At 40.8% G+C, this 19,545-nt stretch overlaps 3 protein-coding genes across 3 annotated transcripts; all 3 read right to left on the bottom strand.

The window, feature by feature from the left end:
* Positions 1-16: 16 nt before the first annotated feature.
* On the bottom strand, positions 17-6,397 carry top6bl (TOP6B like initiator of meiotic double strand breaks). Its single transcript, XM_075480508.1, has 13 exons — positions 6,289-6,397; positions 5,748-5,801; positions 5,545-5,666; positions 5,279-5,362; positions 5,145-5,200; positions 4,814-4,885; positions 4,459-4,654; positions 3,406-3,529; positions 1,524-1,682; positions 1,270-1,391; positions 830-940; positions 501-599; positions 17-410 (listed from the first exon to the last, which is right to left on the bottom strand). The coding sequence occupies exons 1-13, from the start codon at positions 6,395-6,397 to the stop codon at positions 363-365; spliced, it is 1,356 nt and encodes a 451-aa protein (XP_075336623.1). The 3' UTR covers positions 17-362.
* A 1,275-nt stretch (positions 6,398-7,672) lies between these two features.
* LOC142397326 (thiosulfate:glutathione sulfurtransferase-like) lies at positions 7,673-9,560 on the bottom strand. Its single transcript, XM_075480669.1, has 4 exons — positions 9,453-9,560; positions 8,412-8,540; positions 8,072-8,234; positions 7,673-7,875 (listed from the first exon to the last, which is right to left on the bottom strand). The coding sequence occupies exons 1-4, from the start codon at positions 9,463-9,465 to the stop codon at positions 7,821-7,823; spliced, it is 360 nt and encodes a 119-aa protein (XP_075336784.1). The 5' UTR covers positions 9,466-9,560; the 3' UTR covers positions 7,673-7,820.
* Positions 9,561-10,723: 1,163 nt separating this feature from the next.
* On the bottom strand, positions 10,724-13,470 carry LOC142397815 (uncharacterized). The gene is made up of 2 exons (XM_075481540.1): positions 12,673-13,470; positions 10,724-11,894 (listed from the first exon to the last, which is right to left on the bottom strand). Exons 1-2 carry the CDS (start codon positions 12,872-12,874, stop codon positions 11,107-11,109), a joined length of 990 nt encoding a protein of 329 aa, XP_075337655.1. The 5' UTR covers positions 12,875-13,470; the 3' UTR covers positions 10,724-11,106.
* Between the last annotated feature and the right edge of the window lie 6,075 nt (positions 13,471-19,545).

Genomic DNA, 19,545 nt, shown 5'->3' with positions numbered 1-19,545 from the left:
TATACAACTGCGCACTCTAAATATGGATAAAACAGTAAAACAATAGGGATAAATTATGTTCAACAGATGATTGCATTTTCTACCACACAAGAAGAAGCATCAAAACAAGTTACTCCAATCTACAGTTGATGTAAAACATTCAGATCTCACTGTACTTATAATTCTGATCCAAGGATTGAGTTAAATTACAACCACATGGCATAGCACACCTTTTTAGATAAATAGTTAATAGTTAAATCAAAATATAAATAAAGGGTTTAACAACTATTGCTTTATAACTCGCACACTTTAAATTGCAGAAACATTTTAATTTCTGAACTGCCTCCATGGCCAGAATACTTTCGGGACTAACACAGACATCCTCAGATTTCTGTTCTGGTGAGCTCACAACAGTCAGGATGTTCTTCCATCTGTCGAAACAATGATGGTGCAGCAGATTATAGTCATAAACCAGATGCACTGTATGTACTGGCAGAAAGCACATATCCTACCCCACTAACCTGAGCAGAGTGGCACCTGCTCCTGGGAATGAATTTCCATGATGTCACTTTCCATAATGATTCCCTGAGGGATGCTGACAGTTCATGAGTGTCACGCACCTGACAAACACACACACACACACACACAGCTTACATATCTAATTTCTGGTGAATAATCAATACCTATGTTATATTTGTGGCTGATATTATCAGAGTTTCACACAGTCTGATAAAGTATTTGGCAGAGTCAAATTGTGTCCAGTTATGAGATGTAAAAGTGAGCGATCCGTTTATCTTACAATTAAAAACAAAGATCGGCATAAAACTTTAAAAAGACATTTCTTTCACACCTTCATATGGTTCAAACAAGCCTTTCTGAAGTCCATGTTACTGCTGCAGCTCACGATATTGATAGTGGAACTGAGAATCACCTCAGCAGCTGAACGGAGCTTCTCTTGTTGCTGGTAAAAACACAAACGTTTACTGATTCACTTTTGTCACAATTAACAAGTAAATATTGAATGACCTGTTGGGTTTCAGAGACCTCAGCAAATACTTTCTCACACATAGCTTCTTTTAACTCTCTGAGCACAAACACGCAGCCCATTTTTGCTGTATTAAACAGAGATAAGAAGCAATTTTCACTTATCAGAAGCTGCAACCTGAAAAAATTCCAAAGTTTTTGCTTGATAATTCTGTTCTGTCCATTGATTGACCAAAGTGCTGTTACACAGCTACAGCCTCTTATCTGAAACCGGAACGCCTGTTAGTATATGTCTCTCGGTCTTGCCTTTTTTCTGCAATTTTGTGCTTCCAGTGTGTTCCGCAGCTCAGTCTGCAGTGCTGCTGTGATGGCCCGCCTGTTGTTGCTGAGAATGTCCTCCAGGTGGTGCTCTATCAACACCTCTGTGGCTGTGGGAAGAGCACAGACACCGTTACTTCTGTAGATGAAACCACACTGAATGCTTTTATTTGGATGAAGTATAACAATTAAGAGGCTAAATTACATACAACCAGGTGTTTTGTGCTGTGATGGCCTCTCACCCAAAAGATCAGTGACCTGGGAGGTGAAGGGGTCACTGTGCTGTAAGAAGAGGAAGAGTAGAAGACTCTGCTGCACTGGGGCATGAGTGGATTCTTGCTCTGGATCGTCCCAGTTTTTATTCTCTACTGTGTACACAGTACCGTAGCTGTGTACAAGATCTGCGGGGATGTTAAAATATTTAAAAATGAAGATGTAAATATATTTGAAATCACGATTAAACACACTTCAAACCCTGGGGTGGGTGTGTGGGGACTGTGGCTCAGCAAATGCAGCGGCCGTGGACGTCCTACAATGGGACTTGTCATGGGGCAAGACACTTGCCAAGTGCGGAACTTTTCCATTTATCCAAGTCTACACTTGAATAATGAGTGATGGTACACTCATTGGGCTGTAGTAACAAAGTGTACTGAACTTTGGTGTAATAGAGGACACACCTTTGGGTTGGTCAAATAATACCCTTTTTATAACTTGAGTTGAAGTGAAGTAACAACAATAGCAACCAAATGTCTCCCGGTTCAGACCGAATCAAGCTTTATGTCTACGAACGACAGAAGCTGTGAGGATTGTGTAATGTGAACAGTTACAAGTGATTTATGGGGACTTGTGGCTGTGATTCATATTCTTAATCTACACATTGAAAAAAAAAAAAAAAAAAAGACATTATGAAAGAACGGTTTCTGAGAAACAAGCCGTTATCTGATAATTACAATGTGGGAACTGAATCTAAGTTTTATGTGCAAGAGGGTGTTAGTTTAAGTTTCCAGACTAATTTGTCTATTCATATTTAATTTTTTGGACTTGGCTCTTTCAATGCGATTAGGGAAGATAAAAAAAAAAAAAAAAGTGTCTCCAGGGAACGAACCCCAATGACTCAAGTGAGTCAGATTCTTCATTGTTCTCGTTTTTGATGACCAAGTCACGACAGTTATTGGATAGAATGCAGCAAAACTAGTTCCCACCCCCTGGGTTTTAAACAACTTTGGTATTCCCCTGACTTTTCATCTCCGCTCTACACACTATTTTTGCTTTATGACAACGACAAAGAAAACTTAAAACCAACACAGTGAATATAACGAAGGCTAGTCACGCTACACATCACTATCCAAGCATTCCTGTTGTGGTGATGTGGTGATGCTGACCTAACAATTCAGCCTACAAATATAAACTGTATCTTTGGGCAGAGCCTTTTTTGACTGTGGACTTAAAAATCTATCTTAATATTTCCAAATATTCGGGTAAGATTTTTCACATTTAACACTTTAAGAATTTTAAGTTAAAAAAAAGGGGGGGATTGTCACACGGTACAGTGAACGGCACATACCGTCCCCTTCCCAAAATCTTTGAAGGGAGGTTGTTCTGTGAACACAACAGTAAATCTTGTATTACAGCCAAAAATGAAGATCATCTGCACATGAATATAATCCACATGTTCAAATTGCTGAGAAAAAACCATCTAAGTCCTACAGTTTGTTGTACTGGCACAAAAAGAAAGGCCGGCGGACAATTCTCTCCAATAGCTTAACTTTTCTTTGTGTTTTTCCAGTTGTTTGGTTTTATTCCTCTGATTTTAATTTTCTACTTGTGGGATCCATTACATTCTTTTCTCTGTAGCTTGAGACCAGCGCTCTGTGCTCTCACAAATATAAACATGTGCTTGAATTTAACCCTCATCAACTCAGACCCTGTAGTCAAGAGAAAACAAATCTTTGTTTTAATAGTTACACAAAGTATTTTAACAAGGCAGGATTAACATCCTGGATGCTGGACCTACCCCAGCCTTAAATTCCACAATTTTATTGGGAAACTAGCCCCTCTAGCTAAGGACCTACAATGTATCTTGGCCATCAGTGCATGTTTTTCCCAGCAGTGGTTGTTGTTTACCTTTGAAGGAAGAGCAGAAGACTCTGTCCAGACCCAGTTGTTGACAGTCGAGTGTGACAGGAAGGGTTTGGAAAAAGCCAGATGGACCTAGCATGGGAATATTACTCGGGCTGTATACCAACACCTGAAAACACGTCATGTCAAGGACGCCTAATTCAAGTCAGATGCCCAGAAACAATGCCGTCAACAAATAAAAGCAGAAGGCCAACTCTTGAGTTCTCACTCGATGCCTGAGCTCCTCATCCTCCTCACTCTCAGCGCCTGTTGTTTTACAGACTGCTTGTATCACTGATTTGATTCTTTTGCTCGCTCTAATGCTCATGGCCTGGAGGCGAGACTGAAAAAACCCCAAGAACCGAGCAGTACATAGAGAGCTTCTTCTTAAAGCTGGGTATAGCACTGTGAACTCTTGAAAACATGTGAGACAGTTGTGACAACCCGCTCTCCAACTGGCTTTCTGACGTCTGACACCTATTTCACGCTGTGATTGGACAGCTGTGCGGGGGTTTAAAAAGCATGCAAGGTCTGAACTTGTGTGTAGAACGCTGTAAGAAATTTATTTTCCCCCAATACATGAAATAAAATCTCTTTTCGTCTTTCTCTGTGATGACCAGCTGTTCACTCCACCCTGGAGTGAGGCGGTGGGGAATAGCTATAAACACATCTGACTGGCTAACAAGGTCAAACGGGACGTTTCTCAAACTCGTTCTGTCCAAGCAGAACCTGTCAATGACCGACAGTCATGACCAAGAACCAAAATAGTTGAGCGCCTTCTCTTGGGATGGAATCTGAGGGGAGCGATTCACCATTTTCTGGCAGTGGGCCATGGCCTCAGATGCGGAGGTGTCCCCGCTCATCAATGTTTTTCCACTCAGACAAACCCCCCCCCCCCAAAAAAAAAGAAAAACAAGGCACCGGAAGTCACTAACTGACTGAAGCGGCTGAGCAATGTCATTTGTGGAGGCCGGCGTCAATGTGGAATCCATTTCTTAAGACACGCTCACCTCCACCTACCAAGAGAATTACAATAAAAAAAATTAAAAAAAAGGATACTTGGACGTGTGTCAGCACTGTAGGCAGATTGGGGTACTCCAGCAGGCAGGGGCTCAGGAGTGAAACAAACTGGACACTGAGCTCCCCGAACAGGCCTTGATCCATGGCTTGTGGTGGGATGCTGAGTGGCAACCTGCCTCCGATGACAGGATGTCCTCCCTGACACCAACAATCTTTCCTCACCCATTGCGGAGGCCTTTAAAGGAGAAATATTAATATTTTTTGTAAGCCTACCTGCACATTTTTTAGAGAATCTGCAGATGAGGATAAAATCATTTTGGGTGCATGTTCATAACTGTTATTCCTACTGTTAACAGCACATGAATAAAAAAATGACAAAAACAGTATTACTGACTGTGTAGAACAAGACACATCCAGGATCACAGATGGTTGGACTGCTTGTGCAACTTTACTCTTGACCTTGACGCTGCAGGATAGCGAACATAACATCAACACATTATCAAATCAGATGCGGATCTTTCCAGTGGTCATTTCATTTTATCAACCACAACCACCTTTTACCTGTGCGTAAGGTTAGAAAACAACATGACGACTGAAACTCTGATAACACGGACAGGGGAAATACACAGAATTTGTTGAAATGACCTCCTCTGTAGTGAGATTACATGAGAGGAGGGAGGCTCTGAACGAAACTATGACTGTTGCCTGCATAGCTGCAGTCTTACCTAAACTCATGCTGTGACGTCTGCTCACTGAATTTGAATTTGAGGTGGATTTTTATCTGTGAACAACACAAAAGGTTTCAGCTTTTTGTTTACCATCTCAGCATAACAGAACGGAGAAGCGGGTCATTCCTTACCCCCGCGTTAGTCAAACTGAAAGTCTGAAGAAACGCCTCTATGTGGTCTTGCCAGCCTGCACTGCAATATCTTGCATCTTTAATCTACAGGGCAGTAACATGTCATTCACGGAGTGTATCTATATTTTATCACATCAGAAAGATAACGCGTGGAAAATTGACGCTTGAGGCAACTTTGCGACACTTGAAAAGACCAGAAAAGGACTTTATTCCGATCTTGGTTTGATGTCTTATGTAAAATGACTAGCGCTAAAGCGGAGGGTTACCTGAAAAGACACGAGTAACCTGAGTGAACCGTACAGATCTGTGAAGGCACTCAGCTCCTCGGGGTCGGTCTCTGGACATGGCCACACACAGGGAAACATGCTGGCCTTCAACTCTGTGAGGACTAATGCAGCAAAAAAGCAGGTGATGCGGTGAACAACGCAGAACACGTGCGTTTAGGTGCCTTTAGTGTTTGCATACATACCCGGTTGAAGTGCTGTCATTTCAATCCCTGCACACCAGGGACCGGCAGCTGCAACTGCACCACAGAACAGACCACTATGACAACAGTTTGTCTGACAGGTCAAACCATTCTTGGTTTCCCTCGAAGTCTCTTTATAATGTTAAGACTAAAGGTGCAAGTTAACAGGTATCTCCCGAATCAAAGCTACCGATTAATCGTGTTATTAAAAAAATGAAAGTCTACCATATCCTGCAAATGTTTACCTGATATAGGTATATTATTTGTCACATAGATAGTTAATGTTGTCACTGTATGTTTATCTTTGCTATTTTTTATTCAAACTCAAACGGGCCACTTAAAAAATCCTGAAGAGGTAAGAAGCTGTGATTTGATGCCTTTTCCTTCTTTAAATATGTTTAAAATATTTGTGACCAGAAATACACCGTGGTTATTTTCCTCCCCGAATAACCCTACTTTGTTTGAGGAGACTACTTTACTTTAATTTCTCTGCTCGCCTTGAATGAACAGCTCAGTTCACGCAGGGGGACATGTGATGTCTTACCGGTACAGTTTAATGTTCGAGCAGAACCTCCTGTTTCAGCCCACAGGAGCACCAGAAGCCCCCCAGTAGTCTTCGGACCTCGCTGTTGTCTTTGCTTGCCCATCAGCATGATCAGCCTCAGCACCTGAGGAACACCCTCCTAGCTTAGCGAGCTAACGCTGTATGCGAAGATTAGCTTAAAAAACTCAGATAGCCATTTATTGTTGTTTAATCTACTTAAAAACAGGACTTCGCGTTTCTAAAATGTATGTTATAGCAGCAGCAAATTTAATTTGAACCCTTACCTGTCGTATTTCTCGTAGCATTTTCACTTTTTTAGAATACTGACGCAATCTGTCCTTTATGCTTTTATGGAGCTGCGCACATGCTCAGAAAAGGCTAATTATGCTAACTACAATGTTTAATGAGGTTTTCAGACTTTTCTTTGCCCTTGCTGCTCATAATATTTATACATTCAATGAAAGGTCATAATTTAGTAATTAACATGTCACTTTTTGTTTTAGTAAAAGTCACCAACTTTTTTGTACCATTAAAGCAGAAATACTGAATTACTATATTCACTTGACAATTTTTAAAATAAATTATATAAAGCAGCAATCAAACCCACAGATGCCAAATAAATAGGTTGATCACCTGTTCTATTTCTATAAACGACAATTTGACATTTATCTGATATTTTGGTGTTACAGCTAAAATCCAAACTTTGTGAACGCTTTGGATTCTACACCGATGACTCGCAAATTGTGGTCTGACATTCAAAGTCACATTTGTAGGTAAACTAAATCTGAGAAAACCAAACACAGTTGAACTATTTGTTTTTGAAGAACTCAACCATTTAGAGTGCATACTCGCAAAAGTGGAAGCAGCACAACAAAAGTACAACAAACATCCATTATTAGTTTCTAAAATTATAACTCGCCAAGTGCCAACTGTGGGGGGACATTTTGGCAGATAAAGTGAGCCCATGGTAGGTGGCCTGAAAATACAGTGTTTCTGTGTACTGGCTGAGACCATTCTAACCCCTATGTCCACCCACCATATCTTCAATACAAGAGGCTCACTGGTGTGGGGCACTTCCTATAATACGAGGCCATGTTTTTAGCAATGCAAGTCTTTGACAGTGTATTTGCATTTTTTTTGTGAATAAATAACCAAAGGCTCTGATGCATCATATAATTAAACGAAGATGGAATTTATATTTGCCTCGTAAATTTACTACATTGGGAAATGGGCCAAAAAGCTAATGTGGGGCCATGGGTGCAGCTGTAGAATATAAACTCTCATGTAATTAAACCATTCCAAAGAAATATGGCAGATATATTATGTGCTGCTTTAGCCTTTCCACGCACTCAGTTTTTCTGTGAAGATCCCGACAAAGACATGCTTTCAGAGTAAATCATTTTATTTTACCATACATTTAAAATACAACATTGTATGTAAACCAACTATAGAATTTTTTTTTAATCAATTTCTAAAGGCTTCAAATTTTGTATAAATATAGTGCACTCTATGAGGCTCTCCTTCAAAAGGAATCACTTTCTTTCTCTTGTAGACCACTCCATGAATCCTCCAGTATAATTACGTGCGCTGAAACCAAAGACAGAGGCACACAGTGTAAGAGTTGCTGTCATCACGTGAAACATTCTGAATGAATCTGATCATATTTCATGTCCTGCAATTATCAACAGGTTAAAAACAAGGTTTGGCAAGAATGTGGAAGAATTTTGTTTAGGCGTGAGATGAGTCTAAAAAGCCACATATTAAACTAGTAAAAAATATTTACTTCACGTATCCGACTTGATGGGCCTTGCTTGTGGCCGTTGCTCCTCTCCTGCCCATCTGGCAGTGAAACACCAACTCTGGTGCATCCAGTGCTGGTTTGGTTACTCCATACTTGGCCTTAAATTCCTCTGGCTTCATCGATAAAGCAGCCTCTACGGTTTCAACTGATGGAATAAAGACAGAAAAGATAAGCACACAAAACATGCAATGCACAGACAAGAACATATGCATGAACATCAAGTGTTCAGTATGCACACCCAGGAGACAGCAGGTTTAAGAGTATACAATTATCTTCTTTTCTCCTTCCATGTTCCAATAAGTGCACATAAACGCACGCTCACCCGGAATGTTAATTGATCCTGGAATATGACCTCTGTCGACCTCCTCCTTAGTGCGTACGTCAACCAAAAGCAGATTCTGGCTCTTTTCCATAAGTGCCTTCAGATCCTCATAGGAGATTTCCTTGGTGGCTGCCAATAAGGAAGGAAACACATTAAAGGCAAGATGGCTTCAGGCAACACTCCCATAAAACTGCGTCAATATTATACATTTGTGAGGCGGAATTTGCAACATGACACCGGCTGCATGGCGTCTTTGCAAACAGAAGCGCATGAAAGCAGCTTGATGACCAAACATGTGCAAAACAAACTTGATGCAAGTCCACTGACTCCATTTAGAGGGCTAAATTAATCTCAGCATAATAATAATGATATTAAATGTTTACGATAGATTCTCGCCCTCACAGTTGGCAGATGTGCTGGCAGCTGTAGAGCTGTAGTATCTGCTTAAAAACCTGAATACAATGAAAGACTTTGATGAAGATCACATTCATCAAAAAATATGTCTACCTGCTGGAGCAGCTCCCTAATGCTGGCACACATTTTTCTCCTTATAAGATAAGGTGTGTCTGCGTGAGTGTGTGTGTTGTTTTTCAAACTAGGAGTAAGGTTACAACGCCCTGTGGCCTATGATGAGCCAGGTTAGCGTGAAAGGAATGTGTCGTGAATATTTTAAGAGGGTTTGCTGTTTGATGCAAGCAAGGGGATCGATGGTTTCCGGTTGGACCGAATCAGGACTGCTGAGTCATGCTGACTTCTACCGGCATGCGTTCAACAAAACAATAATACAACACCGTGAACACGGTTCCCCGTCTTACTTTGATCCAACAGAAAAGACAATTACTCACAAAGATAACTGGGACGCCATCTTTTTTTAAGTTTATTATTAAACTACAGCGACTGACACATTATAGCTACTTGCGATATTGTTGTATTATTTCACTTAGACGTGTTTACGCATTTTAAGTCATAACGTCACAATGATTTTACGGCTAATTCAGTTAAATCAATGTCAGATGCATGATTGAATAAAACCAGACTCACTTGTATTCGCCATCCTGACAGTAGAGTGGAGCAGTAAATATGAATAACAGGTTGCTCTGGTGTCTGCAGAGTGTAACCTTCTTCCTCATATTGTTTGGTGACACATCATTGGCTTAGATGCTGACTGGGCGTTACGCGGCTTGGACGGTAATTATCCAGTAAGGTCCACTTCTGTATCAAACTGTCAGAGTAAGAGTACGCATGTAGGCGGTTGTAGCGGAAGTGAGTAGACTCTCCACGTTGGCCGAACAATGTGGGACGTGCATTGAAAATATGACAAGAACAGCGTGAAGTTGAGCAGCACCGAGCAAAAGTCTCGAACTACGCCACGTTGCTGTGGAAACGGGCAGGTGTACAGGCTGTGTGGCAGGTGAAAAACAGAGCTTTAAAGTCAGTATTTGATATGGGCACCTTTATTACAAGCTTTCTCATCATTTTTCCTGAAGTAGTCTTCAGAAATAGTTATCCAGGCTTCTTGAAGGACACGTCAAAGCTCTTCTTTGGATGTTGGCTGCCCTTTTTGTTCTTTTCTCTGTCAGGATGATCCCACACTGCTTGAATAATGTGGAGGTCCGGGCTCTGTTGCCTCTGATTTCCAGTCCTGTTCTTGTATCATTTGTCATACTACGTTCTGTTCTCCCTGTTTCCCTTCCTTCAGAATGGCTTCTTGACAGCCACCCTTCCATGGAGACCATTTCTGATGATCATTTCGGGGGGTCAGATGCATTGTTCAAGTCCAGCTGTGGATAGTTTTAAAGGCCTGGAGGGACATACTGAGACATGAAAAGTTTTCATTGGTGCAAAAGTACAATTTTATGTATATCAAACTGTGTTATCTTTGCCGATTTCAAATGCCACCATTTAAATGGGTTCAATTAATTCAATCCAGTTTTATTTATATAGCACCAAATCACAACAAATGGCACCCCAATGTCATCTTATGCCTAGCCACAACACTGATTCATCCCTTGAATAAGGTGCCTATTTAATGATTTTTCTCGTTTGTTAAGTGGTTGAACAAACAAACAAAAAGCCTCTGTCCCTCTCATAATGCTCTGGTAGAAGGGATGGACTGAAAACAACAAACAAAATGCGGCTGATATCAAAATGAAAAAGTTTGAAAGACTTTCAGAAAGCCTGGAGAACTATTGTATAGGTCTGGCTAAAGAGATGAGGGGTGGCTCAAGACTTTTGCACGGAACTGTGTGGAATTAATATACTTAATGCTTTTATTTGCATCTTTTCCTGTGAAAGCCAATAATTCACACAGGACGTCCATACATTTTTTGTTCAAATAATTTTATTACAAAAATGGTCATCAGTAGTTAAATCCAAAACAATTAATATGTACAGCTAAATTCTGCTGTGACAGAACAAAAAAAAAACACCACAGGAAACCTACAAAGGTTAATTTGCCAGCAAACAAACCTGTGGTTCTAATCCCCAAAATAACACATTAGTATACAGTTTGTTAATGAGCCGCTGCTAGTTGCGCGATCATGTGTACCGACTCCTTGAAACAGGAGTTTAAACAACCTCTTTGTTTTACAATCAATGGCAATACAACTAGGAACTATAAGTGTTTTATTGCTGATCAGACTGTTACTCTGAGCCCCCTGACTCAAATGACCTGTCCTTGCTCCACCAGTTTGGATCACAGCGTACCCTCTGTGATGTACGAGGGGTTCCCCAGTCCGTCAGCGGAGTTTCTTTTTGCCTTTTGACACATTTTATATTTCCAGGGTATCACAGCCATTATGACAAGAAGCAGAAGAATGGCTGCTCCTCCACCTATAACAGCGGCCAATAGTTTGTGATCAGATGATTGAGGTTGTTCGTACCGCTTACAGGAGAACTCGGAGGGAGTGCTGTGTCCCGCTTTGTTCACTGCTTCCACGCACACTTTAGTCCCCACCTCCAAAGACCCCACCAAACCTCGCCGCAAAGTACTCTCAAACTCCAGGGCTGTGCCGTCTCCACCCTCGACCACCACCCTGTACAAAGACACCAAAGAGGACGGAGCACACCACTGTACCTCTACCTTCCCTAGGTTATCCCCTTCACTGACAGGCAACAGGGTTTGGATGCGTGGTGCGTGAGGAGGCTCATCAGATCCACTCATCCCAGGACAAAGGCAGTTAGTCCTCTCTGCGAGAAGGTGACATGGCTCCTGATTCTCCAAGCAGTTGTCGTACTGGCATTGCTTACGCTCCTGGTGTAAAAGGGGCGTCTTCACAGAGGAAGGCACTTCAGGAGGAGGGCTGTAGTCATCGTCGTAGTCATCATCATAGTTATGTTCTGAGCCCAAGCCTGTCATGAATATGATCCGGTGACGGGTGACGGGCGGTGAAGTGGAGGCAGCATGACTGACGAGATGGGAGTGCAAGAGAGGCGAGACAAAAAACAGAAGCGCAGCCAGGTTCCTACACAGTGACGCCATCGCTGTGGACAGAAGTGATAAAAGTAATGAGACTTAATAAAAAAACTAAAATCAAAAATACAGGTCATAACACAGCCACACTGTTACTTACTTACACTGTTTAGCCTAAAGCATATACAACCACACTGGTTCTTACTTCTCTTTTTACATTGTGGTGTAAATTACACAGAGAGAACGCTATTAAGAAGTAATTTAAAGAGTAAATAAGGCTGTAAGTTACACTAAACCAAAATAAAGAAATTTGATACTAGACCATAATGAGAGCAGCAACCAGAAGTCTCAGCTATATTAAGGATCGCTAAATGTCATGTGAGGTTTTCAGATTTGCTGCGTTTTTTGGTATTTTCATATGTTAAAGAAGAGACAGGAGCATTAATGACCTCTTGTTCCTCTGATTCATTGGTGGCCAGCATTGGGCCACAGTTTACAGCTCAGAAAAGCCTTTAAGTGTACTCAAACATTTACTGGGTTTCCATCTTGTAAACACCGTAAGATAAATACGTTCTTTGTGGTGAAAGCTATTGGGGTGACCCAACAGGGCTTCCATTTTCTCTGGGCAGCAAGCCAGACGGTGCCTGTGGGAACCCAAAACTAGTACTGATGTGTTCAGTTTGTGCTGTGGTTGATCTTAAAAGGAACCATAACTGATCACAAACATTTTCTCATGCCCATAAAAGCCCTTGCTGATGACCAAAGAACTAAGTATAAACATGCAATCACCCTGTTGTTTTGAATCACTTCATCTTAGTGATGAAGTGAATGATAATAATTCTACTGTACCTGTTTGATTTTGATGTGTAACGCTGTAATCTCCGTCTTCTGTTCCTGCGCCGGCTCCTCTCAACGTCTGCTCCAAACTGTCTGCAGTTCTCACTGTTTTAAGTTGTTTCTCAGGCTCTCTCCTCCTCTTCAACACCCCCTCTTTTTCTCCTCTCCCTCCCCCTTTTCGCTCTTTCAAGCTGTTTTCTTTTCTTTTTTCCATGCTGCCTTCGCTCTCTCAACCGGGCCAACCATCGTTGCTTTCTCGCTCTTTTTTTTTCTTTTTCTTTTGTCTGGAATTTGTGTGTAAATGCACATTGAGGGGAGAAGGAGGGAGGAGGGGGAGCCGCCATGTGTCTGTGTGCTGTTCAGCATTTTAATTTGCGAAGCAGCAGCAGGAGGCAGGCATGTGCTTGTTGCAGTATGTGTTTGTGTAATCTGTAGGTGTAGATGTCTGTTTCTGATTCCTTGATTTAAAGCGCATACACTGCAGGTGCTCTTGTTAAAACGACTAGGACATAAGGTCACCTCAGTGTGTGTGTTTATGTGTGTGGGGGGGGTGAGGAATGCATGCATGTGTGTTTATTATAGACTCCCTCCACCTCTTGTGTGTCCCCTTTGTGGCACAGGAGAGGAACGATAGTGGTTTCTCTTTTCTAGTCCTTTTATGGGGTAGAGTTGGCTAAGTAGGCAAGTCTTTTTTTTTTTCCTTTCTCCAAATGCCACTGTGGCAGACAAAAGGAAAAGTACCAGGGACTAAGCCTCCTTTCGGCTTCAAAGGATTTACTCAACCTACACCACTAAAGTCTTGATGACTTCTCGGGCGCCTCCAGTTTTAAGGCTGTTGAAATAATAAATAAAGTGATGAAATATTGAGGATGAAGGAATCTTTTATACAGCTAAGAACATCAAATAAAAACCAACTTTAACATGATCAGAACAGCATAGAGTGTATAAGAAGAAAGGATTTACGGGCTCAGTATATGTATATGCTGATATGATATGAAATCATATCATAAAAAGTGCCAAATAAGAAACATGTCTTTGTAGAACCTAGATCACGATAAAAAGGCAACATATAAGAGTAGAACATTAACTGTTTAGAGACAAAACATCTCCTTAATCAGGTTGTGCAAGTTCCCACTTTCAAGTAAATACTCCAAAATCATTGATGTATGCCCAAGATAAAAGCCGAGTGAAAAGAAAGATGAAGAGAAAAATCACACAACTGGTTTAGTCCCCCGTGTGTGAGGGCTTAAGGTCCTAATTGCAGCTAGCCCAGGTTCAAGTTCTGGCCTGTGGCTTTGCTGTACGTCATCCGTCTGTCTCTGCCCACTTTCCTGTGTCTACACTACCCGATCAAAGGCCAATAGTGTACCCCAAAAATGTTCAAAAAGATGGAAAAGTAATAATATCCCCCTTGAAGCAGACCATATTGTTCCAGATCATACTCCTTGGTGAACCATGATGTCACTCTCCAATTTAAAATTGGAGTCTCTCAGAAAACAAAATTCAGCTTCTTTTTTTATGAAAAGTTAATGTGAATTACTGTCAGAGTTTTGAATTTCAGTTGGAGATTTGTGCCTGGACCGCGCTTCGTACAGTTTGTAGATGGAACAGTACTTTCCACCCTGTGTTAGACATTGTGAGAGGGCCAAGCCAAGCCACGGCCCTGACCTTAACCAAGAAGATGAGGAGCACTTGAGGAGCTGACAGCTGTCCCAGCTGTGCAACAGTTTAGGGTTAGCACGCATACATGTAATTTCTAAAAGTGTTAGCTTGCTGATTTCAGCCTATGGTTCAAACCACCACTGTGGAAAACTCTGAAATATCATATCACTCCTCCTGAAGCTTTCTTTAAGCTTTAGAATGTTTTGGCTACACGAGACAACAATCTCCTCCACATCCCCTATCTGCCCCCCGGATGAAGAAATGTCAGAGGCTGATAAGTCTCACCAACTTGCTTGTAACCGTCTGGTACAGGTTGCTGTGGCATATCACAAGTTTAAGTGATTCACTCCAACATTCATTGCTGTATGAAACAATATCTCCTTGGAGCCATGACGTCAATTCCTTTTGTGTCGCAGAAATGTTTTAACATTTGAAGCACAGCAGCTACAGTTATTTGTTTTATTTTCCCAGCCATTTCTTATAATAAAGCATATTAGAACAGTAGGGAAAGAATCTATAACGCTAAAAATATTTAATTTCTTATCAAACGAAGTGGGAATTTCAAGGAAGCATACATACAGGAACATCATAGAATAGAATCATTTACCTGTTAGCCTGTGTCGCATCGGTAGGGTTACAGTTGTTAAGACAACTGAGATAAATCAACATAGATATCGATACACTTATAAAGGCTTATATGCTATCAGTATCAGTGATCTCATTCTTGTGTGGGTGTCCTCGGAGGGAGGGAAAAGAAAATGTCCAAATATGGAAAGAAGATGAAGAAATACTTCAGAAGCTTGTGAAATGTGTATGAATTTAAACTGATTATCTTATTTTTGTCAAAGGTGTATCGAGAAAAAAAAATAAAGCATCCTAAAATTTTTTGGGGTTATGTGACACGTCATGTGCAACTTTAAACCACTTGCAAATATCATCATTTATAATAAAGTACAGCGTCAGTGACGGATAGCGCCATGTCTTGAGCACGAGGAGGAGGGTCATTTCCAGATTAACATCTAGATTCGCCTCTCAGGTGAAGCCAGGCACAGCATAGGATGAACACACATAGCTGCGAGTAGATTGTACCTCTGATACACTTCACTGTTTTGTCGTCATTGGATTTTGCAATATATCCTCTCGTGTACTGATATGTAAACTGCACAGTAAACATGTTAAAAGTGGGCAACAACACGACAGAGACGGAGTTTATTATGTTTGATTTACTGGTGTTAGTGGCGGGCCAGTGTGCTGAAGTTTAAACAAACTCTGTTTCAAGTCCCAGAGGAATAAAGGGAGCGAAGTGTGAGTCATACGTCTATAAAAAATGACTTGCCTGCCAACGCCGACTCCTCTCCCAAAACCATAGCGTGTTTGAGCAAGTAGCTGGACATGTGTGAGACAACCTGCACGTAACGCGAGCATCAAGTTTTCAAAATTCTTCTGAGAAACAAAACACTTTTATTTCTCCTCAATTTAAGCCATAAAAGGCCCCCTCAAGTGCTTGCTTACCACGGTATGAATGACAACACTTTGCTTTCACATTCATCCTTTCAGTCAAGTTTCAGTAGCCTTAATCAAACTCAGAGATGTGTGGGCCTCATTCCCCTCCCACCCACACCTCTCTGAGGATTTAAACTATTTCACTCGGAACAGGAAGCGCTAGTGTTGGCTGGATCCCTGTCACCTTTGAACCCTACTTCATTCAAAAGGAATCCTGAGTTAACCTTATAACCAGACTACACGAGGCTGTGTGAGCTGCTAATTTTAGCTTAAAGACCCTGTGGAGGTGGAGTGGCCCATGCAGTCGAACTGATCCTCAAGAGCCAAACTGGAAACAGGCGCATAATGATGTCACAGCTTTATATGATGACAAGGATCTACATCACTTACTATATGGCATATTCGTGATGTTATAAATGACGACCATTTGTGTTTGCTATATGTACATTTAACTGAACAAAATGTTTCCTGATAAACAGTGAAAACTTTATTTTTCTGTTCATCTCTTTGTTGTACGTTATTGTCACGTGTACAACAAGCTGCTCCAAATATTAGAGGATTCGGTTCAGTCATTTACACGGTTGGCATCAAAGACAACCTTCAAAAACAGAGCAATTAATCCCCACACTGCTGGAATGAATCTCTAAGGTGATATCCTATTGCTATGGCAACAACTAAGCCACGTGTTGATTTATTTATTTTTTCCTAATGCTTCTGCGGAACACCACAGTAAGTCACCAAAACAAAGCTGCGTGTGATAAATAGGCACTTTGGCAGTATTTCTGTTGGATTATGCTAGATTAGAACCAATACTTGCAACATATACCGGCGGCTGACGTCATCAACACTTCTCATCTGTAAACATAATCCTATTCTACGTGAGAACAAGTTTCAAATCATCTCTGTGAAGGGGATTTACATGTTTTTTGTTTGTTTCTGGCCCTCAGCTGATGTAATCAAAATTTATACGAGTAATGAGGCTTTTCCCAGAAGAAATACTTTGATTCGTCATCCCCGGAGCAAAAGTACAGCAACATTAAGACCATGAAGCTGAAGCAGCGAAACAGAATTACGAGATTCATTCCATAATTGAAACCTCCGCTTTTCTGACTGTGTCATGTCTAAATATTTTAAAAATGTGACCCATGCGTGTACTAAAATATGATGCAACATTTTTCTCTCCAAAAGACTAGAATGAAAAAGTGAATTGACTAGATTACTGTATTCTGTACTGTAACGTATCCTGGAAAAATCCTTGGTTTAGTAGTCAGCTTTGATTGATTGAAAATGCTCATCCACTGTTGGATAGCCTGTTTTGTCCCTGTAGTCCTGAGCAACCCATTACACATAGCTGTAGCTCCCCTCGGTGGTTAATGCTCGCTACTGTTGCTTGCCGTCACTTGACCACATTAGTTCTATAAAACAGAAATATTCCGGAGCATCAATGGGAAAAAAAATCAAGCCGTGCTTCTTGCCCATTTGGTGGTAATCTAATTCAGTCTATCAGATTAGGTTATGGGCTTGCTTGATTTGATTCATTCTTTGCACCGAGAAGCTGCGAGTTAAAACTAATTCAAAGAGATTTTCAAAGGAAATTTAATCTTCATTCGTAATGAAAATGCCAGCGTGTGGTTAAACATCCAAAGAGAGACATATTGTTGGAAAATCAGTATAGAAATAAAACAAATGCAGATGTTTCCACACAGGTGCCTTGTTTGGCACAATTGAGCCTCTAAATTCATCTTCAAAGGGCCAAATATCTACAAAAGTAATCTTTAGGAGAGCAGCTGTGGCTCAGGATATATAACAGCTCATTCATTAATTAGATAATTGGTGGTTTGACCCCAGACTTTCCTTTACACATTTCCTGAGGGAAGATACTTCACCCAACATTAGCTCTGAAGTGTTCATCTGCCTGTGTATTTGCTACAGAAATGTGGTCAAACGTCCCCTTACCAAATATTCACCTGCAAGGCAAAACATGCATGGTCATGGATGATTGCAATAAGTAAGAAAAAAAGAAGAATGACTCTTTTTCAGTTGACTGAGAACACCAGTGGAGGACGTGATCAGTGGCAGCAACAGCAGAGTGTTGAAAATTACATGAAGTGAGATTAAACGTTGCGTTACACGGAAAAATGCACGTTTGATGGTTCAGGGGGAAGATGGGCCTCTGCAAATTGATGGAAAGTTATTTTGAGAGATCACTTTTGTCTTTTTGGACTGTGACGGGTCATTAAAATGTTTTTTTTTTGGGTGTGAAAATGATGTGAATCGTATACTGATAGGTTTCAAAGCCACCTGACTGTGAACTCATGAGAGATTTTGGCGTTAGAGAGCACTTGCCATTCGTCACCACAAAACCAAACGATAGAAAATCTTTTGGATAAACGGTGTCCCATCCATCCAGTTGAGCACAAGCGACTAGCAGAATCAAAGCCGAGATACACTGAAATTGCCATAGTGTTACGTTGCTGCCCAACTCCTTTCTAAGACCCCTTATGCTGTTATTTCCTTTTACTTTACACCTGTCTTTACTATCAAGTTTAATCCTTTGATAACTTTAGGTGATTTTTAAATGAGGTCTGCTGCATAGAATTTTTGTATAAACCTATTAATTTCGTAAAAAATGTTTGCCTATTGACTGAAAAGCTCAGCTCGAGCGTGACATTCCCTCCAACAGTAGATTTGCTTTGTTTGAAAGCTGTCCAGTTGCTCTTGTTTAAATAAAGAATGATCCCCGCCTGATTTCAGGCAATGTGTTGTCATGGCGAACACCTAAAAATACTCTGAGGGAGTCCTGTTTATACTTTCACTTTAGTGCTTTTGCACAAAACATAAACTGTAATGGATTTCTAATGCTGCTCACTATATAAAAGCTGGGAAATATTCACCCTTCAGCAAGCTGTAATGAAATCTTACCACGTAATCAGAAAATCTTGAAAATTATTCATGCTGAAAAAGTATCTGCATTCTGGGACCGCTTTTGATGTCAATTTAAAAAGCTTGTATTCTTATTATATTATTTTATTATATATTTGTTTAGCTCCGAAAAGGAAGCCCTACTAATGTCTGGATCCCTGTCACCTTTGACCCCAAGTTCATTAATAGAAGAATCCTGGGGTAACCTTATAACCAGAGTAACCATGTCTAATTTAGACCCTGTGGAGCCAGAGGGGCCCGTGCAATCTACCTGATCCTGAAATAGCTCATTGGAAACAGGCATATGATGACTAAGCAGTTTTATATGATGTCAAGGATCCACCTCACTGTCTATACTGCAATCTTGAGGAGTAGCCCTAAAAATAATAGTAACTGCAACGACAACAAATAAGCCACGTGTTGAAATGTCTTTACTTTCAATGTTTCTGAAGAGCACCAAAAAAAGAAAGAAAATAAGCTGGGAGTGAAGTGGGCGTGCTGCCAGTATTTCCAGTGGGTTATGATAAAATCAATTATATATACCACATAAACTGACGTAATCTAGACATCTCAAATATAACATAGCAAGACGATAATATATGACATTAACCTATTAACGTAAAGCTAATAATTGTCAACAGAGTAAAACTTGTCTAAAGCTAATTTGAAATCAGAATTATCCGTAAAATATAGTTTGCATGGTAAGCATTAAAAAAAATTACCGTTGAAACGGATGTTTAGATCAGCCACAGGATGTTGCTGCTTGTTCGGCCCGTAGCACTCGGGTCTTTCCGTGCG

The sequence above is a fragment of the Odontesthes bonariensis genome, chromosome 13 (assembly GCF_027942865.1).
Source record: "Odontesthes bonariensis isolate fOdoBon6 chromosome 13, fOdoBon6.hap1, whole genome shotgun sequence".
Lineage (NCBI taxonomy): Eukaryota > Metazoa > Chordata > Actinopteri > Atheriniformes > Atherinopsidae > Odontesthes > Odontesthes bonariensis.
This window is presented reverse-complemented; position numbering and strand designations above follow the sequence as displayed.